Consider the following 16880-nt stretch of genomic DNA (forward strand, 5'->3'; position numbering starts at 1 on the left):
CAGGCCAGAGGTGTGTGTGTGGGGGGGCGGGTGAGAGGATTCACCAGAGACAGAATGGGGAGCAGAAAAACAGGCAGATTGACCAAAGTACACTGCTGAGGGGAGCAGCGGGCGAGACGGGAAAGGTCTGCTGTGCCATGTGGGTTGCTCCCTGGCCAACTGGGGATCGAACTCGTGCTGCAGTGGCTGTGGACAGCCTCATAGGTTGTTTCTTAACCCCTTGTGCCACCAGGGATGCCCGAAAAGACACTTTTATATTGGTTGGTAAATGAAGGAGCATTGAAATAATGGAAGACTATAGAGCCACTAAAGTCAAGTTTAGAAGAATATTCGATGATATGCCTCTATCTTTCTGAGTGAGAGAGAGGGAGAGAGATAGAGAGAGAGAGAGAGGAAACAAGACACATAGACAAAGGGTATATACAGGGGAATGTTGACAGTGGTTATTTTTAGGCTTATAGATGACTTTTGTTTACTTCTTGTTTGTGTGTACTTCCTAAATGTTCAAAAAAGCATATGTCTGTATTCCTTTATCTATGTATTGATAACTAGAAAAAGCCTCCAGGTTAATATATGTCAACACCAAACTTATTCAAATGCTATGAGTGAAGAAATTCATAATTTATAAATGAGAAATGACATGAGCAAGAAAGGTGATTGAAAGGTATTGGGAATTTATTGGGTATCAGACACTGAACTGGAGCTTGGCTGTTACTTCCTTTCACCCCCATCATGTGCTCATTTGGATCTTTTAGATAATAAAATAGAGATATGGGGGTCTTTGGGATCTTGCTTAGTCCTACAGCCAGTAGATGGTAAAGTCAGTTTTTGCATGCTTTCCTTTTCGGATGCCCGTACCTCAGATTATCTCAGGGCTGTCGATTCTGCCTTCCTGACCCAGCTAGATCCAGTGGGTCTTATCTTGAATTCCAGTTGGGTTGTTCACCTCAGCTGAGCCCTATCTATACCTTAAGGTAAAGATTTCAGCATTTTCCAACCACTGAATTATCCAATTTCCAATAGGGACACGAGTTCCAATTTCACCACCCCCATTCTGCCCCTAAGACAAAGATTACCTGATCTCCTCAATGAAATCTTGAGAATTAGTGAACTAACCAAGGACCAGAACTTGGACCATACTCTAGATGCTGGTGATTTTTTTGCACTTGTCCAGATATTTGGAATTGAATATGAAATCATAATGGATGCTCATGTCTCCTTTCAACTCTGAGTGTGTGTATAAAGATTTCCAGGAGGGACAGGAAGCTGAAGATGAGCTGGGTTGCTCCCATCTGGTCTCCATGTAAAAAAGCATATAACTCCACAATTATCCATGTGAAAATGGAGAAGTCCCTTGATGTTTGGATAAACACATCCATGTCTTGAGTTTGTTATTTCTTGAAATTCCACTTAGCCATTTCTTGCTTACTCATGTGCAGCTCTGCTTGAGGGCCGGCACTCCGCTCTGACAGATGGGACAGAAAGACTGAAGTCCCACCATCCATGGCAGCTTGGCTTTAGCCCTCCGTCATGTTTTTAGTTTTTTGTTTAATTGAGAAGAGAGGAAACAGGCATTGTTGTGTATATGGCTTTCCATGCACTTCATAGATGGACATGGCGGTGGCTGTGTGGTCCTGCAAAACCCTCTCTCTGCAAACCATCAAGGAAGTTTCTGTTTATTGCTCTCTTCACTCTCTAATTCACTCTGGGAATTACAGGGATATGACACAGTGAATACCGGATCCTGAGCAATGTCATGCTTACTTTTTCTTTTCTCCCTTTGGGACTGTTTTTTAAAATGACTTAAAAAAAAAAGAGCTAAAAGGAAATCATAAAGGGAGAGGTTTTGTTTAAGAGAGTTCACACATGAAAACTATCCTGCTTTCTTTCGTGTTAAGTTAATGAGGAAACTCATTTGGACTCAAAATTCTGCATCTACTCTGAGATTCTAGTCTGAGGGTTTAAATTATACACTTCTGCTCTCTAGAACTTTAATTTCAGCTAATCAGAAACTGAGTTCATAGCAAACCTAACTCAGAAGAGTAGTTGTGAGCATTTTGAAAAAGGGACTGTCAGAAATACAATCATTAAAAGAGTTAGTTGTATACAGCACATGGTGAAAGGGAGGGAAGCGCTGGGAGAAAGCTTTATGAAATAAAATTTTCTTAGGACACTGGTCGCTGGTGTATGGAGGGGGGCACAGTGAGTCCCTAAGCACCTGCTATGCTCTTTCATGGGTGGATACAAGTTAGGCAGGCCTTAAGGGTGGCTCGAAGGGAATGGCATCAAGATAGGACACACACAGAGAGGTCATTGTAACCCCAGCAGAGGAAATAGTGGCAACTGCACAGGACTCCCTTCTATGTCCTCCCTTCCCACAGAGTTGAAAAGTTATGACGGGATGGAAACAAGTTCATGCTCGCTAAGTACCTATGTATGCTGGAAAGTGTGTCTCACCATGGGACTTTGGGGCCCAGTTGACAGGTTCAGATGGCTTTCTGTGCCTCCTGGGATCCCTATCTGTGAGCCTCCTACGTGTGGAGTCATAGTGGACCAGGGTCCACCTTGATCCCCTCGCCACGTGGAAATTGGAGAAGCTTCAGTGGCTCCCCCACGTTAATGAGTGGGATTCCCCTACCTCCAGCCACAGCGAGGCCAGGTGGTGTGGGAGAGGCAGTTCCTGCAGTGCCTCCTTTGGGAGGACGAGGGAGGGAACAGCAGAATGCCATGTCTTGGCTCTCCTCAGGCTGCGGTCTGGGCTTCACTCAGGAATAAGTCAGATGTTGCCTGCTCCAGCACTGTAAACAAAACCAAAGCCAATTATGAAAGTAGGCCACCTTTCTCTTGCATGGTAGACTTCTATGACATTGGTGGAGGGTGGTATTTCTAGGACTTCTCCGGAAGTGAAATGGTAGTTTAAAGGATACTCTGCCATCTAAAGATGAATTTTAAGTGTTGGGGATGGGAGATGGGACTTGGGGAAGGCAATAGCATAATGTATGTCATGTTTAATTCCATAGACTTTTTCTTTACGTAATGTCATCCTAAGGAATCTCACAAGCCTGTAGCTTCTTGGCTGTACAGACGAAGACACCACCCCTCAGGGACATGAGGGGATCTGCCCTGAGGTGAAAGGTCAGGGGTGGAGTCAGGACTGGTATGTGGGTCTTTCAACTTTGGGTTTAGTGTTTTTTCTTTGTATGTATGCTAGGGCTTCCAGAGGTTGTAATTTTTGACTAACTTCTTGATTTTGAAATTCATGTTTTTTTTTTTTTTTCCCTCAGTGGCACTTGGGTTAATTGTAGAGGGAGAATTAATAGAACAAGAGAAACCAGGCACAGAGAAGAAGGTGAAGCAAAGACAGAAGCAGAGTGTGGAGTGGTAACCACAGGCTCAGGAATACTGACAGCCACTTGAAACTGAAAAGGCAGGGACGGATTCTCCCCTGGAGCTCCCACAGGGAGTGTGACCTTCCTGCATTTCAGTTTTCTAGCTCCTGGAACTGTGAGAGAATATATTTTTGTTGTTTTTAGCTCCCAAAGTTATGGCAATTTGCTGCAGTAGCCGCAGGAAACTAACACAGGTTTTGTATTAATTTACTGGTTTTGTTTTAGTTTCTATAACAAATTGCCATAAACTCATTAACTAAAAGCAATGGGAATTTACTCTCTTACAATTGTGGAGGCCAGAAGCCAGAATCAAGAAGTCAACAGGGCCATAATCCCTACACAGACTCTAGGGGAGGATCATTGCTTGTCTTTGCTAGCTTCCAGTGCTTGTCACTAGTTTCATTCTTTAGCATGTGGCTGTCCAGTTTCCCAAAACCTTTTGTTGAAGAGATTTTCCTTTCTCCAATGTATATTCTTGGCTGCTTTGTTGTAAATTAACTATGCATATAGGTATAGGTTTATTACTGGGCTCTCAATTCTAGACCATTACTCTGTGTCTTTTTTTTTAACTTTGTAGTGTAATTTGGAGTCTGGGAATATATCAACATTCTTCTCTTTGTCAGCATTGCTTTGGCTATTTGGGGTCTTTTTTGGTTGCACATGAATTTCAGTAATGTTTATTCTATATATTTGAAGAAAGCCATTGAAGCTTTGCTAGGGATTGGATTAAATTTGTAGATTGTCTTGGGTAAGATGGTTTTAACAATGTTAATTTTTCCAGTCTGTGAGCTGGGAATATCTCATCATTTCTTTGTGTCTTCCTCTATTTATTTTAAAGATGTCTTATAGTTTCGTTGTATATAGTCTTTGTTAAGTTACTTTGTTTTTTTTTTAAAGATTTATTTATTTATGCATACAAGAACTGGGGTACAGGCCAGAGGTGTTGGGGGGTGAGAGGATTCACCAGAGACAGAGTGGGGAACAGGCAGATTGACTGAAGTACACTGCTGAGGGGAGCAGCAGGAGAATCAGGAGAGGTCTGCTGTGCCATGTGGATAGCTCCCTGGGGGATTTAACTCATGCTGCAAAAGCTGGGGACAGCTTCATAGGTTGTATCTTAACCCCTGTGCCACTGTGGAGGCCCTGTTAAGTTACTTTGTTAAGTTACCTTTACTCCCAGGTATTTAATTCTTTTTGATGCAATTGTAAATGAAGTTGCTTTCTTGATTTCTTCTTCTAGTTCATTGTTTTCATATAGGAAGACAGCTGATTTTTGAATATTGATTTTGTACCCTGCAACTTTGCTGATTTGTTTCAGTTAGTTTTTTCAGTGGAGATTTTAGAGTTCTCTGTGTATATTATCATATCATCAGTAAATAATGATAGCTTTACTGCTTCTTTCCCAATTTGAATTTGTTTTATATCCTTCTTTTGTCTAATTGCTCTAGCTAAGACTTCCAATACTATGTTGAATAGTAGTGGTGAGAGTGGACATTCTTGTCTTGTACCAGAACTTAGTGGATAAGCTCTCAATTTTCACCATTGAGAATATTTCCTGTAGGTTTGTCATATATGGCCTTAATTATGTTAAGGAATATGTCCCCATTTTGAAGGCTTTTATCATAAATAGATGTTAAATCTTATCAAATGCTTTCTCTACATCAATTGCTATGATCATTTGGTTTTTGTCTTTCCTTTTATTGATGTAGTGAATATGATTGCTTTTCAGATGTTGAACCTTCCCTGTATCCTTGGAATAAATCCCACTTGGTCATGGTGTATGATCCTTTGGACACATTGTTGACTTTGTATTATGTATTTAGCATTTAAAAGCATTGTTTATGTTTCTCTCTATGACTTAAGAAAACGTAAGTTGTCATAGCAAATAAACCTGAAATGTAGGCAATTTTTATTGCCATAAAAAACAATAGAAAGTTATATCTCACTCTCTTAAAATTCATTCTGGATGTTGTTGCTGGCTCTGGCATCTCCTGAACCACCTGATCACCTGTCTTGAAACTGTGGAAGGAAGGGAAAATAATCAGTGCAGAGAAGGCATATCTCCTTCTTAACATCTTAGGCCAGAAGGAACAATCATTCTGTCTGTTTCATTCTCACATTAGTTTATAGTCTTCTGAGAAAATGAATCACGTGGCCACACCTTGATGAAAGGTTGGGCTGCAATTTCTAGACTGCTCCTCAGTGTCAACTCTGTACTGTGGAACATGATCACAACTTTTGGGAAACTGCTGACCTAGTCTGAAACAACTGCTTAATCTTTGTAATTATCCTTTTAAATGGCCGAAGAATGCATCAACCATAATTTGATGTATCATACGTATTTCATAGGTTCCTTGTTGCTATTTATAAAAATTTAATTTTTTTTTTTTAGTATTCTAGTGAATACTACAGTAGAAAATAGCTATACATTTCCGCTTTTAAAGATGACTTAAGGATAATTCTGCGAAGTGGACGATATAGAAAATGAATTAGCAAAAATTACAAATATTTTTGAATTCTTGAATATATAGACTTATTTCTTGAGGGCAGTAATTAAATTGTATTCATTGCTGTATCTGCTAGGTCTTCTACATGGCTGGTTTCATGGTGATAGTAAAATATGTTGAGTGACTAAATAAATTTTCACAAGAACATGTGGAACATAACTGATCATAGCTCTGGATAATAATATGAATGTTATTATTATCCTGTATCTTTTCTGTCTTGTTAAATGATTCCACCATCCATCATATTTTATTTATTTATTTTTTAGATTTATTTATGTATTTATTTATACACGCACTGGGTACAGTCAGAAGCTCAGGAAGGTGAGAGAACTCACCAGAGCCAGAGGGGAGAGCAAAGCAGGCAGACTGATGAAGTACACTGCTGAGGGGAGCAGCGGGCGGCAGGAGAGGTCTGCGCGCCATGTGGGACCCTCCTCCGGTGGCCGGAGAGCAGCCGGGGATCGAACTGGTGCTGCAGAGGCTGCGGGCAGCTTCGCAACCCAGTGCTCAACTGCTGCGCCACAGGGGAGGCAAGTCCATCATATTTTAAATGTAGAAAGCTGGGAATTGGCTCCTCGCCTTACTGCCCCTCTATTAATTTCTTGCTGTGTAAGAGATTATGAGAAAACTTGGTGACTTAAAACAACAACAAATATTACTGCCCAGTTTGTGTGGGACAGGAGATGGCCATTAGGATTGGGCACTCTAATGAGGTCATGGTCATGGGAAGGTTTGACTTGGGGTGAAGGATTCACCACTAGATGACTCACTTACATGGCTGGAAAGCTGGTGCTGATTCTTGGTGGGAAGCCTCAGTTCCACCCCTCATGATGCCTACACATGGCTCCTAGTGTCTTCAGGACATAGTGACTGGTCTCTCAGACTGAACACTCCTGGAGAGTAAGGCAGGAGCCCATCATAGTCTTGCCGTAGAAGTCATTCACTGTCACTTCTGCATTGTACCACTAATCACTCAGTTCCGCCCACATAGGCATGGATGCCTGGAGGGAAGGGAGAGCAACTGGAGGCTGGCTACCGTAGCTTTCCCTTCCATATTTGATTTCACCTATGTGACTTGCTCATTCTCCTTCCAAACTTTTATCTTAAATATAGTCACTTTTTGTCATTTCTGCTGCTTCCAATTTAGTCCAAGGCAGTATCCACACTCAGCTCTGCTGTGATAATCTTCCATCTGATCATCCTCCTTCTGCTCTTGTCACTCTTCAGTGAATATTTCCACACAGCAGTCACTCACTTTCTTAATTAATCAATTCAGCACTAATTTACTTTGTACTTAGTGCATGCTACATTTATTCTCAGAATATAGTGGTTAAAAGCAAGACAACCAAAATCTGTAGAATTTCCATAGAGTAGGGAAATAAGTGAAATAATATTGAAAATATAAAGTGGTAATATGTGTGATACAGAAAATTAAATCAGGGTAAATGAAATAGAGGACAATAGGACCCTGGGGACTACGGGGTGATGTATGACAGCAGGCTGTCAAGCATGCTATCTGATCAGTTGACACTGGAACAGAAATCCAAAGGACATGAGGGGGCAGACACATGCATACCAGGGGAAGAGCGCTTCAGGCTCAGGAAAGTACAGTTACAGCCCTGATCATGCTTGGTGTGTTTGAGAAACAGCAAGCCAGCCCTTGGACTGGAGCAGATGGATGGAGGGAACTGGAGGGTAAGAGGTGATGGGGTCAGATATGTAGGGTATCGTAGACAATGATGAAGACTTGGACATTACCTTGGATTTGTGGGGGGTGAGGAAAGTCATTAGAATATTTTGCTGACTTGCTTTTTAATATGATCATTTGAACTGCTCCGTCAGTGATCTAAAATGTCAATGATATCAAGTCACTTCAGCTGCTCAAAATCCTTCACTGTATTCCCTTTTCAGTTAGAACAAAATTTAAGCTCCTTTGGCTGTTATTGTTGTAATTGTTATTGTTCCTATTAGAATCGACACCTCATTCTCTATTATAGAATCCTGCTGATTTCCTTCCTAAGATGTATCCAACTAGTTATTATGACTATTGCCATCGTTATCATTATTGGGCTTATTTGCTGACAACCTGCCTCCTCCATTTGAAAATATGTACTCTGGGGATGTTGTGGTGCCTAGCTCTTCCCCTGCTAAATCATTCCAAGATTGCTTTGTTCTAGATATCTTGTTTTCTGTTCATTATATTTTTTTCTGTATCTTCCCTCACTGTCATATTAGGTTAGTGACCTGCTTCTGGCAACATGATGGCTAGTGGCAGAGTAAATGTGCTGTTGAGCTAGTCTGCTTTGCCTCATGAGCCACGTCGCTGTTTCTCAAACTTCAAGTTCACCTTACCCCACTTTGCTTTTATGAAAGACATACATCAGTACCTATTTTCATTAATCAACATAAATCTAAGAGAATTTTTACTTTTTGACAAAAAGTGAAAGCGAAAGTGTTACAGGGCAGGGAGAGGGGCAGCCCAGACCCCCCAAACCTGCCTGCTCTAAATAGGTTCTGCCATCTGCCGCATCAACACAAAACATGAGACTTTAATGGGAAGGAACTTTAATACAATTAGGAAACAATACAGGAAAGGCAAAGAATATAGTTTCTAAATCAAGCACCCAAATTTACCCGTCCCCTCATGGGTAAAAGTCTACTCAAGCAGGATTGGCCCAGAGCAAGGCCCCAAAGCCTGCCCCAAGTCTAAAGCATCTTCCAGTGGGGACCCACAGAAAAGGATGAGACACAACCAGACAAGTCTGGAGGGAAAAGAACAAAATCAAAAGCAAGACAAAAACCGCCATTTTCACCTCCCCACTGGTCTCTCACCCACATCTGTGTCACCCAGTCCACAACCAAAAGGCAAGCGCAGTTTCGTCACATGTCTCTCTGCTCCATGTGCCTTCTCCAGGTCTCCTTCTGGCTCTCCACCCTGCTTCCCTCCTTCCTCAGTCTCCTCTGCAGCGTCTTCTCTCCCTGCTCAGCTCCACCCTCCTTTTGGGTGGGGTAGGGAACCTGGAACCTCCCCCTTTCCTGGGGACCACCCTGTTACAATAGTAGCATTTTGCAGCAGCAGCTCTAGAGGCCGCCTGCCCCCCTGAAAATGGGAATTGCCCCTGAGCAATTTAGGTTTTATGTGTTATTTGGGGGTTATTTTTGGGGGGTTGTAGCGGCAGGAATGGACATGGAGCAGGATCTTTATGATCCGAGCAGATGGGGTAAGGAGAAGTCCTGGAGCCCTTGGTGGCTTTTTAGGCTTTTATTGGGATTTTACTGGGTACACAGCATACAGGGGTGCTGGGGGGCCGGGAGGATGGCAGGCCTCCCAGCCCCCAGCAAGTCTTCACTTGTTCTGGGCTCTCCGGTTTTCTCTGGCAGTCTCTGCTTCTCTGCTCTCTTCTCTTCTGGCGTCCGTGTGATGCCACCCTTATAAGCCCAGTCTCTTAGCCCAGGTATACCAACTTACGCATGCCCACACCCTACTCCAGGTGTCCACTGTCAGGCATACATTCAGGACCGCAGGGATCCATTATCAATCCTAATGGCGGGAGGGCAGAAAAGCCTGATACTTTTTATTTACCCTACGGGGTCTAGGAACAATGAACATTTAAAAAAAAAAGATTTATTTATTTATGCATACAGGAACTGGGGTATAGACCAGAGGTGTGGAGGGTGAGAGGATTCACCAGAGACAGAGTGGGGAACAGAACAGGCAGACTGATTGAAATACACTGCTGAGGGGAGCAGTGGGTGCTGCACCATGTGGGTAGCCTGGCCACGGGGGATTGAACTCGTGATGCAGGGGCTGCAGATAGCTTCACAGTGCTGTACTTAACCCCTTGTGCCACCAGGGAGGCCCAACATTGAACATTTTTACAACAAAAATTAATGGTGTTTCCTTGCTTTAAAACCATGACATTTGTGAAAGGTTTCCTAGGAATGCTCTGCTTTAGATAGCAGGGGAAACCTGCATCTGGAAGGAGGGGAGAGGTTCATGTTAAAGCATGGATTCTTATTCAGTAGGTTATAGGTGGGCCTTGAGCTTGTGCATTTTTAGCAAGCTTGTCTTTTTTTTTTTTTTAAAGATTTATTTGTTTATTTATACAAGCACTGGGTACAGTCAGAAGCACGGGAGGGTGAGAGAATTCACCAGAGTCAGAGTGGGGAACAGAACAGGCAGACCAATGAAATACACTGATGAGGGGAGCAGTGGGCACGGCAGGAGAGTTCTGTCGTGCCCTGTGGGACCCTTGCCGGTGGCCGGGGATCGAACCGGCGCTGCAGAGGCTGCAGCCCAGTGCTCAATTTCTGCGCCACCAGGGGAGGCCCACAAGCTTATCTTTGATGCTGGTCCTTTGAGTGACAAGGTTTGATCACAGAGCTTGGCTGAATATTGGAATCACCTGTGAAGCCTTCACAACTACTAATGTCTGGATACCACTCCCAGGATTATAATTAATATGGAGTGCAGTGAGAGTATTGGGAATTTTTTAAGTTTCATAAGTGATTTTACTTGGTAGCAAGATTTGAGCACCACTGGATTGGATGACTTTGGGCCCTATTTTAAAACAAAGCATACAGAGTAATGCTCTGTAGCGGTATGTCCTTTCTTTTGTAAAAGTCAATTTTATAGCTGGCGAGAGTCTGGCCAAACCCATGGATGACTTCCAGATCTCTGCCTAGCATGACTGGGTAGTTTCTCCAGTGTCCCTGGCACATAATTAGTGGCAGAAATAAAATTCCTGCCTTTGGGAGAGTGATTGTTCTGAGTACAGTTAAAATAACCCCTCTAATGGCAAGCTTGCAGTAAGTAGGCTGTCCTGTGAGCTTGTGCTGAGGCAGAGGGAGAGGTGAAGCAGGGAAGCACTCTGCTTTTTTTTTTTTCTTGAAATTTCTAGCTTATTCACATGCAAATTGTGAATTTCAGAGTCAGTAACAAACTAAGAACTTTTTGTGTGATTCAAGCTAACCCCTTGGTCAACAAAAACAGATGTTTCAAACTACTGAAAACTAATGAGGCAGATCCAATTTACAGGTTATTAATTGACTGCTAGATGTGGGCCCCCCAAGTGGCCATGGTGACATTGGGTAGGGCAGACGATGCCAGAGCCCTACAATGCCTCCCCCGCCCAGGTCGCCTCCCACCTACCCTAATGTAAAGCTTTCTCAGTTCCTTTTGTCAAGCGATTTATTTTATCTTAACAGAGCCTGGGAAAGTTTCCTATGAAATGCCTTCTGTAAAGGTCAGGACAGGACACAGTGCAGGTTTTCTGATCCCATGCAGACCGGGTAAAGGAGGAGTCAGAGTCCTTAGTTGGGTTTTTGCAGGTCTTTTATTGGGGTTCATCAGGCATATGGCAGGCAGGGGTGCTGGCTGGGGGGCTGGGAGGCCCCCCAGCCTCCCAGCCCCCCAGCAAGTCTTCACTCTATCTGGGCTCTAGCGTTCGTTCTGCCGCTTCTAGGCTTCTCTTTCGGCTTCGGCTTCGGCTTCGGCTTCGGCTTCGGCTTCGGCTTCGGCTTCGGCTTCGGCTTCGGCTTCGGCTTCGGCTTCTATTGCTGCTGCTGCTGGCGTCCCCGTGACGCCGCCCTTAAAAAGCGCAGTCTTAGCTCAGGTGAATCCCATCTACCTATGCCCACACCCTACTCCAGGTGCCCGCCATCAGGCATGCATTCAGGACCGCAAGGGTCCATCATCTATCCTCATGGCAGGAGGGCAGAAAAGCCTGACATTTTTCCTTACCCTACACCTTCTATCCCATGTAACTAAATTGATTTTTTCCCCCCTGGATGATCCAGATTGGACGACTGATAATCGGACAGAATGGCATCTTGTCGACACCTGCAGTTTCCTGCATTATCAGAAAGATCAAGGCAGCTGGTGGAATCATCCTAACAGCCAGCCACTGCCCTGGAGGACCAGGGGGAGAGTTCGGAGTGAAGTTTAATGTTGCCAATGGAGGTATGTTATTCAGGATATGATTTGTCATGATATCCTTCTTCTTACATTATATAGATTTACAATGATCATATAATGGTAGACAAGCAAAGTGGATAGAAAATGGCTCAGAAAAATCCACTGAGGTGCCTGTATTAGGGTTTTCTAGAGAAAGACAACTGATAGGATATAAAGAGATACACGGAATTAACAGTTGTGATTATGGAGTCTGGGATTCCCCAAGATCTGTAGTTGGCAGCTGGAGACTGTAGGGTAAGGTAAAAAAGTATCAGGCTTTTCTGCCCTCCCGCCATTAGGATTGATGATGGATCCTTGGGGTCCTGAATGCATGCCTGATGGCGGGCACCTGGAGTAGGGTGTGGGCATATGTAGATGGGATTCACCTGGGCTGAGAGACTGGGCTTATAAGGGCGGAGTCACGGGACACCAGCAGAATGACCGGAAGAACCACGAGAGGAGCAGAGAACAAGCCTAACAGAGAACGCTGGAGAGCCCAGAAAGAGTGAAGATTTGCTGCCAGCACCCCTGCCAGCCATGTACCTGGTAAATCCCAATAAAAGCCTGAAAAGCCACCGAGGGCTCCGGTACTCTTCTTTAGCCCATCTGCTCGGGTCCATAGAGATCCTGCTCCGTGTCCTGCTGCCCCACACAAGACCCAAGAGAGCTGAGGGTGTGGCTGCCTGAAAAGGAGCAGAGTTGACGGTGTAAGTAACACTGATTCTGAGTCTGCTACTGAAGCCACTAGAGGACCGATGTGTCTGTTTAGGGACAGGCAGAGAGATCAAATTCTCCCTTACTCAGCTTTTTTGTTCCTTCCAGGAACAGTGGGTTGGTTGTATGAGGCCCACCCTGTTGGGAAGGACCAACTGCTTTACTTGTCTATCCACTGAAATGTAAATCTCATCCAGTAACATCCTCATAGACAATATCTGGACAAAACCTAATATCTGGGCACCCTGTGGCTAGTCAGTTAATCATCAAATTGTTTAAGGTGACATACTGAGGAGGTAGCATACTGGAATCTTGAACCCATTTGATCTCTTGGTCCCCTGCACTCCTCAGAACAGTGAAGTGATTGAATAGTTGATTTTTTTCTTAGTATGAAAGGACTCTAGGTTTTGTTTTTTTTTAAAGATTTATTTATTTATACAAGCACTGGTGTACAGGCCAGAGGCATGGAAGGGTGAGAGGATTCACCAGAGACAGCAGGGAGCAGAGCAGGCAGTTGGACAGAGAACACTGCTGAGGGGAGCAGTGGGTGAGACAGGAGAGGTCTTCTGTGCCATGTGGGCATCTCACTGTCTGGCTGGGAATCGAACCTGTGCTGCAGAGGCTGCGGACAGCTGCACAGAGCTGTACTCAACATGCTGTGCCACCGGGGAGGCCCAGGACTCTAGGTTTTTATGGTTGGAAAATAACCTCACAGTCATTTAGAATATTCCCTTCATTTACAGAACAATTTGAAGCCTTGAGAGGCTGCTCTGTGCTCAAGGTCACCTTGCTGGCTGCTCAAGGCCAGACATGATTTTTCAGCACAAATCCTGGACTTTCTGATAGTGTTGACTTTCTTTCACTGAAATGCATGTAATTTTATTTTTTCATTGTGATCTTCACTTTTACCATATGACAAAAAAAAAACAAAAAAACTTGGTAAAATCTAGCTCTCTTCTCTCCTGTCTACTGCAGTGGGCTATGCTGATTTTTAAAACGGCTTTAATGAGGTGTATGTACTTGATATATGAAAAACCAGCACATATTAAATGTATATGATTTGATGAGTTGGATGCTGTTTGCTTTTATATGTTTAGTGAGCATTTGTCAGGAGGCAGTAATTGAATTATGCTCTAAACAGCACTGTCAAATAGAAATACATTGTGAGTCACATAAATGATTGAAATTTTTTAGTACCAGGGTAACAAATGGGAAAAGAAACAAGTGAATAATATATTTTTACCCTAAATATGGAAAATATTATCATTCTAACATGCTACTATAAAATGATTAATGGAGTCTTACATTTTTCAATGAACTCCCCAAATTTGATTGGCATTTTATAGTTATATCACATAGTCAGTTTGACTAGTCCCACTTCAAGTGCTCAATAGCGACATATGGTTAGTGATTTTTATGTTAGACAGTGCAGCTCTAAGGACTGGGATATAGAAGAAATGAAGAAATAGTTTCTGTTTAGTAGAAAGTTACAGTATAGTTGATGAGTGAGATTTATATACAAAACTATCTGCCTACCTATCTACCTGCCTATCTGTACTGTATACTTTATTTATTTATTTTTTTATAGAGGCATGTTTTATTTATTTATTTGTTTGTTTTTTGTTTATACAAGCACTGGGTACAGTCAGAAGCGCGGGAGGGTGAGAGAATCCACCAGAGCCAGAGCAGGGAGCAGAGCAGGCAGAAGGACCGAAGTACACTGCTGAGGGGAGCAGCGGGCGGCAGGAGAGGTCTGCGCGCCAGGTGGGACCCTCCTTAGGTGGCCGGGGAGCAGCCGGGGATCGAACCGGTGCTGCAGAGGCTGCGGGCAGCTTCGCAACCCAGCGCTCAACCGCTGCCCCACCGGGAGGCCCTGTACTATATACTTTAGATCCTTAAATTCAATTTGTTTGAATCCCAAACTTGTTGCAAAAATCTAGAGATTTGCATTAAGGTAGAAAAAATTAAAAAAAGAAAACACTGAAGAAAAACAACTATAGAATTCATGTTCATTTTATTAGTTTATCCAACTTAATTGTGAACTTGACCTTATAAGGAAATATATCCAGTTTTTTTTTTTTAAATCTCATTTTAAAGACTTGGGCATTACTACAGCATGTAAATAGGAATATAACTTACCCTGGGAAGCTCACACATTAGTAGGCAGCAGATATGTGAGTAGAAACCTTATTTTCTATCTCTAGGTACACTTGGGAAGTTGCAATTTAAATCTGGAATCTCTCACTTCTGTCAAATGCATATCCTGTTTGTGTCTCATATCCTGAATAAAGCTGATTACATAACCGGGACTCCCTGGCAGGTGTGAAACTATTTTTAGGGAAGACATATCATTGCTTAAAAGTAGACTAAGACAAACATGTGGGTTATTAGCCTACATAAAACAGGTGAGGCTGACCAAATTTCCTCCACAGTGGATAAATATAGCTTAAGAGATATCGAGGCTAATTAAACTGTGAGCTGTTGTCTATTGTTCAGAGAACAAATGAATCCTACTTGGTGGAGGAGGAGGTAACATTTTCTTATCTAATTTTGGGCATGTTTAAAAAAATATTTTAGGTGGTGCATTACTTTTAAATTTTAGGTCCTGCGCCAGATGTCGTCTCTGACAAAATTTATCAAATCAGCAAAACCATTGAGGAATATGCCATATGTCCTGATCTTCGAATTGACCTATCTCGACTAGGAAGACAAGAATTTGACCTGGAGAACAAATTCAAACCATTTAGAGGTAATAGAACATATTTTGAAGAAGTAGAATTACTCGAAGGTTGGGGGTGACTGATTTCTAGAGGGTGTATCCATAGGGAAGTGATTGGGTTTTCTATCTTAGAAGTAACTCTTGACAAATAGATGGGATCTATTTGCTCTTGGGAATGAAGGTAGCCAAGATATTCAGAATTGGTACCTTTCAAAAACCTCTTTCCAAACTCTGTTATTTTCAATACAGGAGAAAATTTCATAGCTGACTCTCTTATAGCATTCAAAGAAGGCTATGAATCGCAAAACATGTCTTTATTTTCCAACTAGTTAAGATGAAGGTGCTGTAATAAATTAAATAGTGAAGAAGAGACACAGCACGGTAGTGAGGCTATTAAAGTTTCCATAGAAGGTTTCTAAGCCAGAAACATGCAATTTAGTTTGATTCTGTGCACAATTATTGATCACCTACTCTGTACCAAACACCATGTTAGATTTTACAAAGCAATTCAGTTAAGTGCAAAAGTATTTAGGCAAGTGGTTTAAGGATCAAATAACCAGAATAAAATTGGCAAAGATATTATCCTAATTATAGTGTGAATAAACTTTCTAAAATACTTAGCTTATAACCTGTCAAGCTACAGATTAATATTGAACCATGTAACATTAATAGCATATGTAGGTACATAATACCCCCAGTTATATCCTATTGCTTTTTCCTAGAAGACCTACGAGTAGCAATAAAGCAAATACATCTTTTTCTCCTTTACTGCCCCTATATGCCGAAGTACAGTTTATATTAAGAGGGAACCCCTTATTCCACAAATAATTTAAGGTAGTGAAAAAGATAAAATATACTTGTCTTATGGTCACCTGGTTCTTTAGGCACAGAGAAGAGCTTGAAATGGACTGTTGAGGGTCAAAGTATTGGGCGAACATTTCACATTTTTGGAAAAGATTTTGAATCAACCCCTTGCTTATCTAGCCAGCAGAAATTAATTGAAAGTCATGTTATGCTTAGGTCCTGATGACTTAGGCACTGGACAAAATTTGCTTTGATCAATCTAGAGGGGTCGCGAGCTTATGTGCATGCGCACACACACACACACACACACACACACACACACACTTAACATAATGATTTGACAACTAAAGGCAAGGGATGTAGTATATTAAATGAAATCTCTTACATATTCTTTATTTTTGGTATCTTCATAATTTTTGTGGTTATTCAAGAAACCCAGATTTTTGATGAGCTCAAAGTCTGATTGTTTTAGTCACATTGTTAGTGTGAAGAGTTTTCTAAAATCCTATAGATGCAGGATGTGAGTAGAAAGATTTCTTGACACCCAAGAAAAATTTGAAGGTAATTCTTGGTATAATTGATATACTGCTCTTGGGATAATTTCTTTATTATGATCTTGCTCTTTTAAATGTTGAGCAAGGTTTCAGTTAATTGGAAGCAAATCAGTCAATGACCTTTCACTTTATTGCATCAGGGGCATGAACTGTTTGATGTGAACTTTCATGAATATTCCCTGAATTCTACCTGCTTCCTTGTTTTTGCCACTTCTGTTCCATATAGTAGTAGATTGA

The 16880-nt window shown here is 42.2% G+C and overlaps 1 protein-coding gene across 1 annotated transcript in view; it reads left to right on the forward strand.

The window, feature by feature from the left end:
• PGM5 (phosphoglucomutase 5) overlaps positions 1-16880 on the forward strand; it is a 163357-nt gene that overhangs the window by 11703 nt on the left and 134774 nt on the right. The window contains exons 2-3 of the mRNA XM_037495341.2: positions 11696-11858; positions 15169-15315. Of these exons, the coding sequence (XP_037351238.1) occupies positions 11696-11858; positions 15169-15315 (310 nt within the window). The remainder of the gene's footprint in view (positions 1-11695; positions 11859-15168; positions 15316-16880) is intronic.

This window comes from Talpa occidentalis, unplaced genomic scaffold (assembly GCF_014898055.3).
Source record: "Talpa occidentalis isolate TD23 unplaced genomic scaffold, MPIMG_talOcc4v2.1 talOcc4.7, whole genome shotgun sequence".
In the NCBI taxonomy this organism is placed as follows: Eukaryota; Metazoa; Chordata; class Mammalia; order Eulipotyphla; family Talpidae; genus Talpa; species Talpa occidentalis.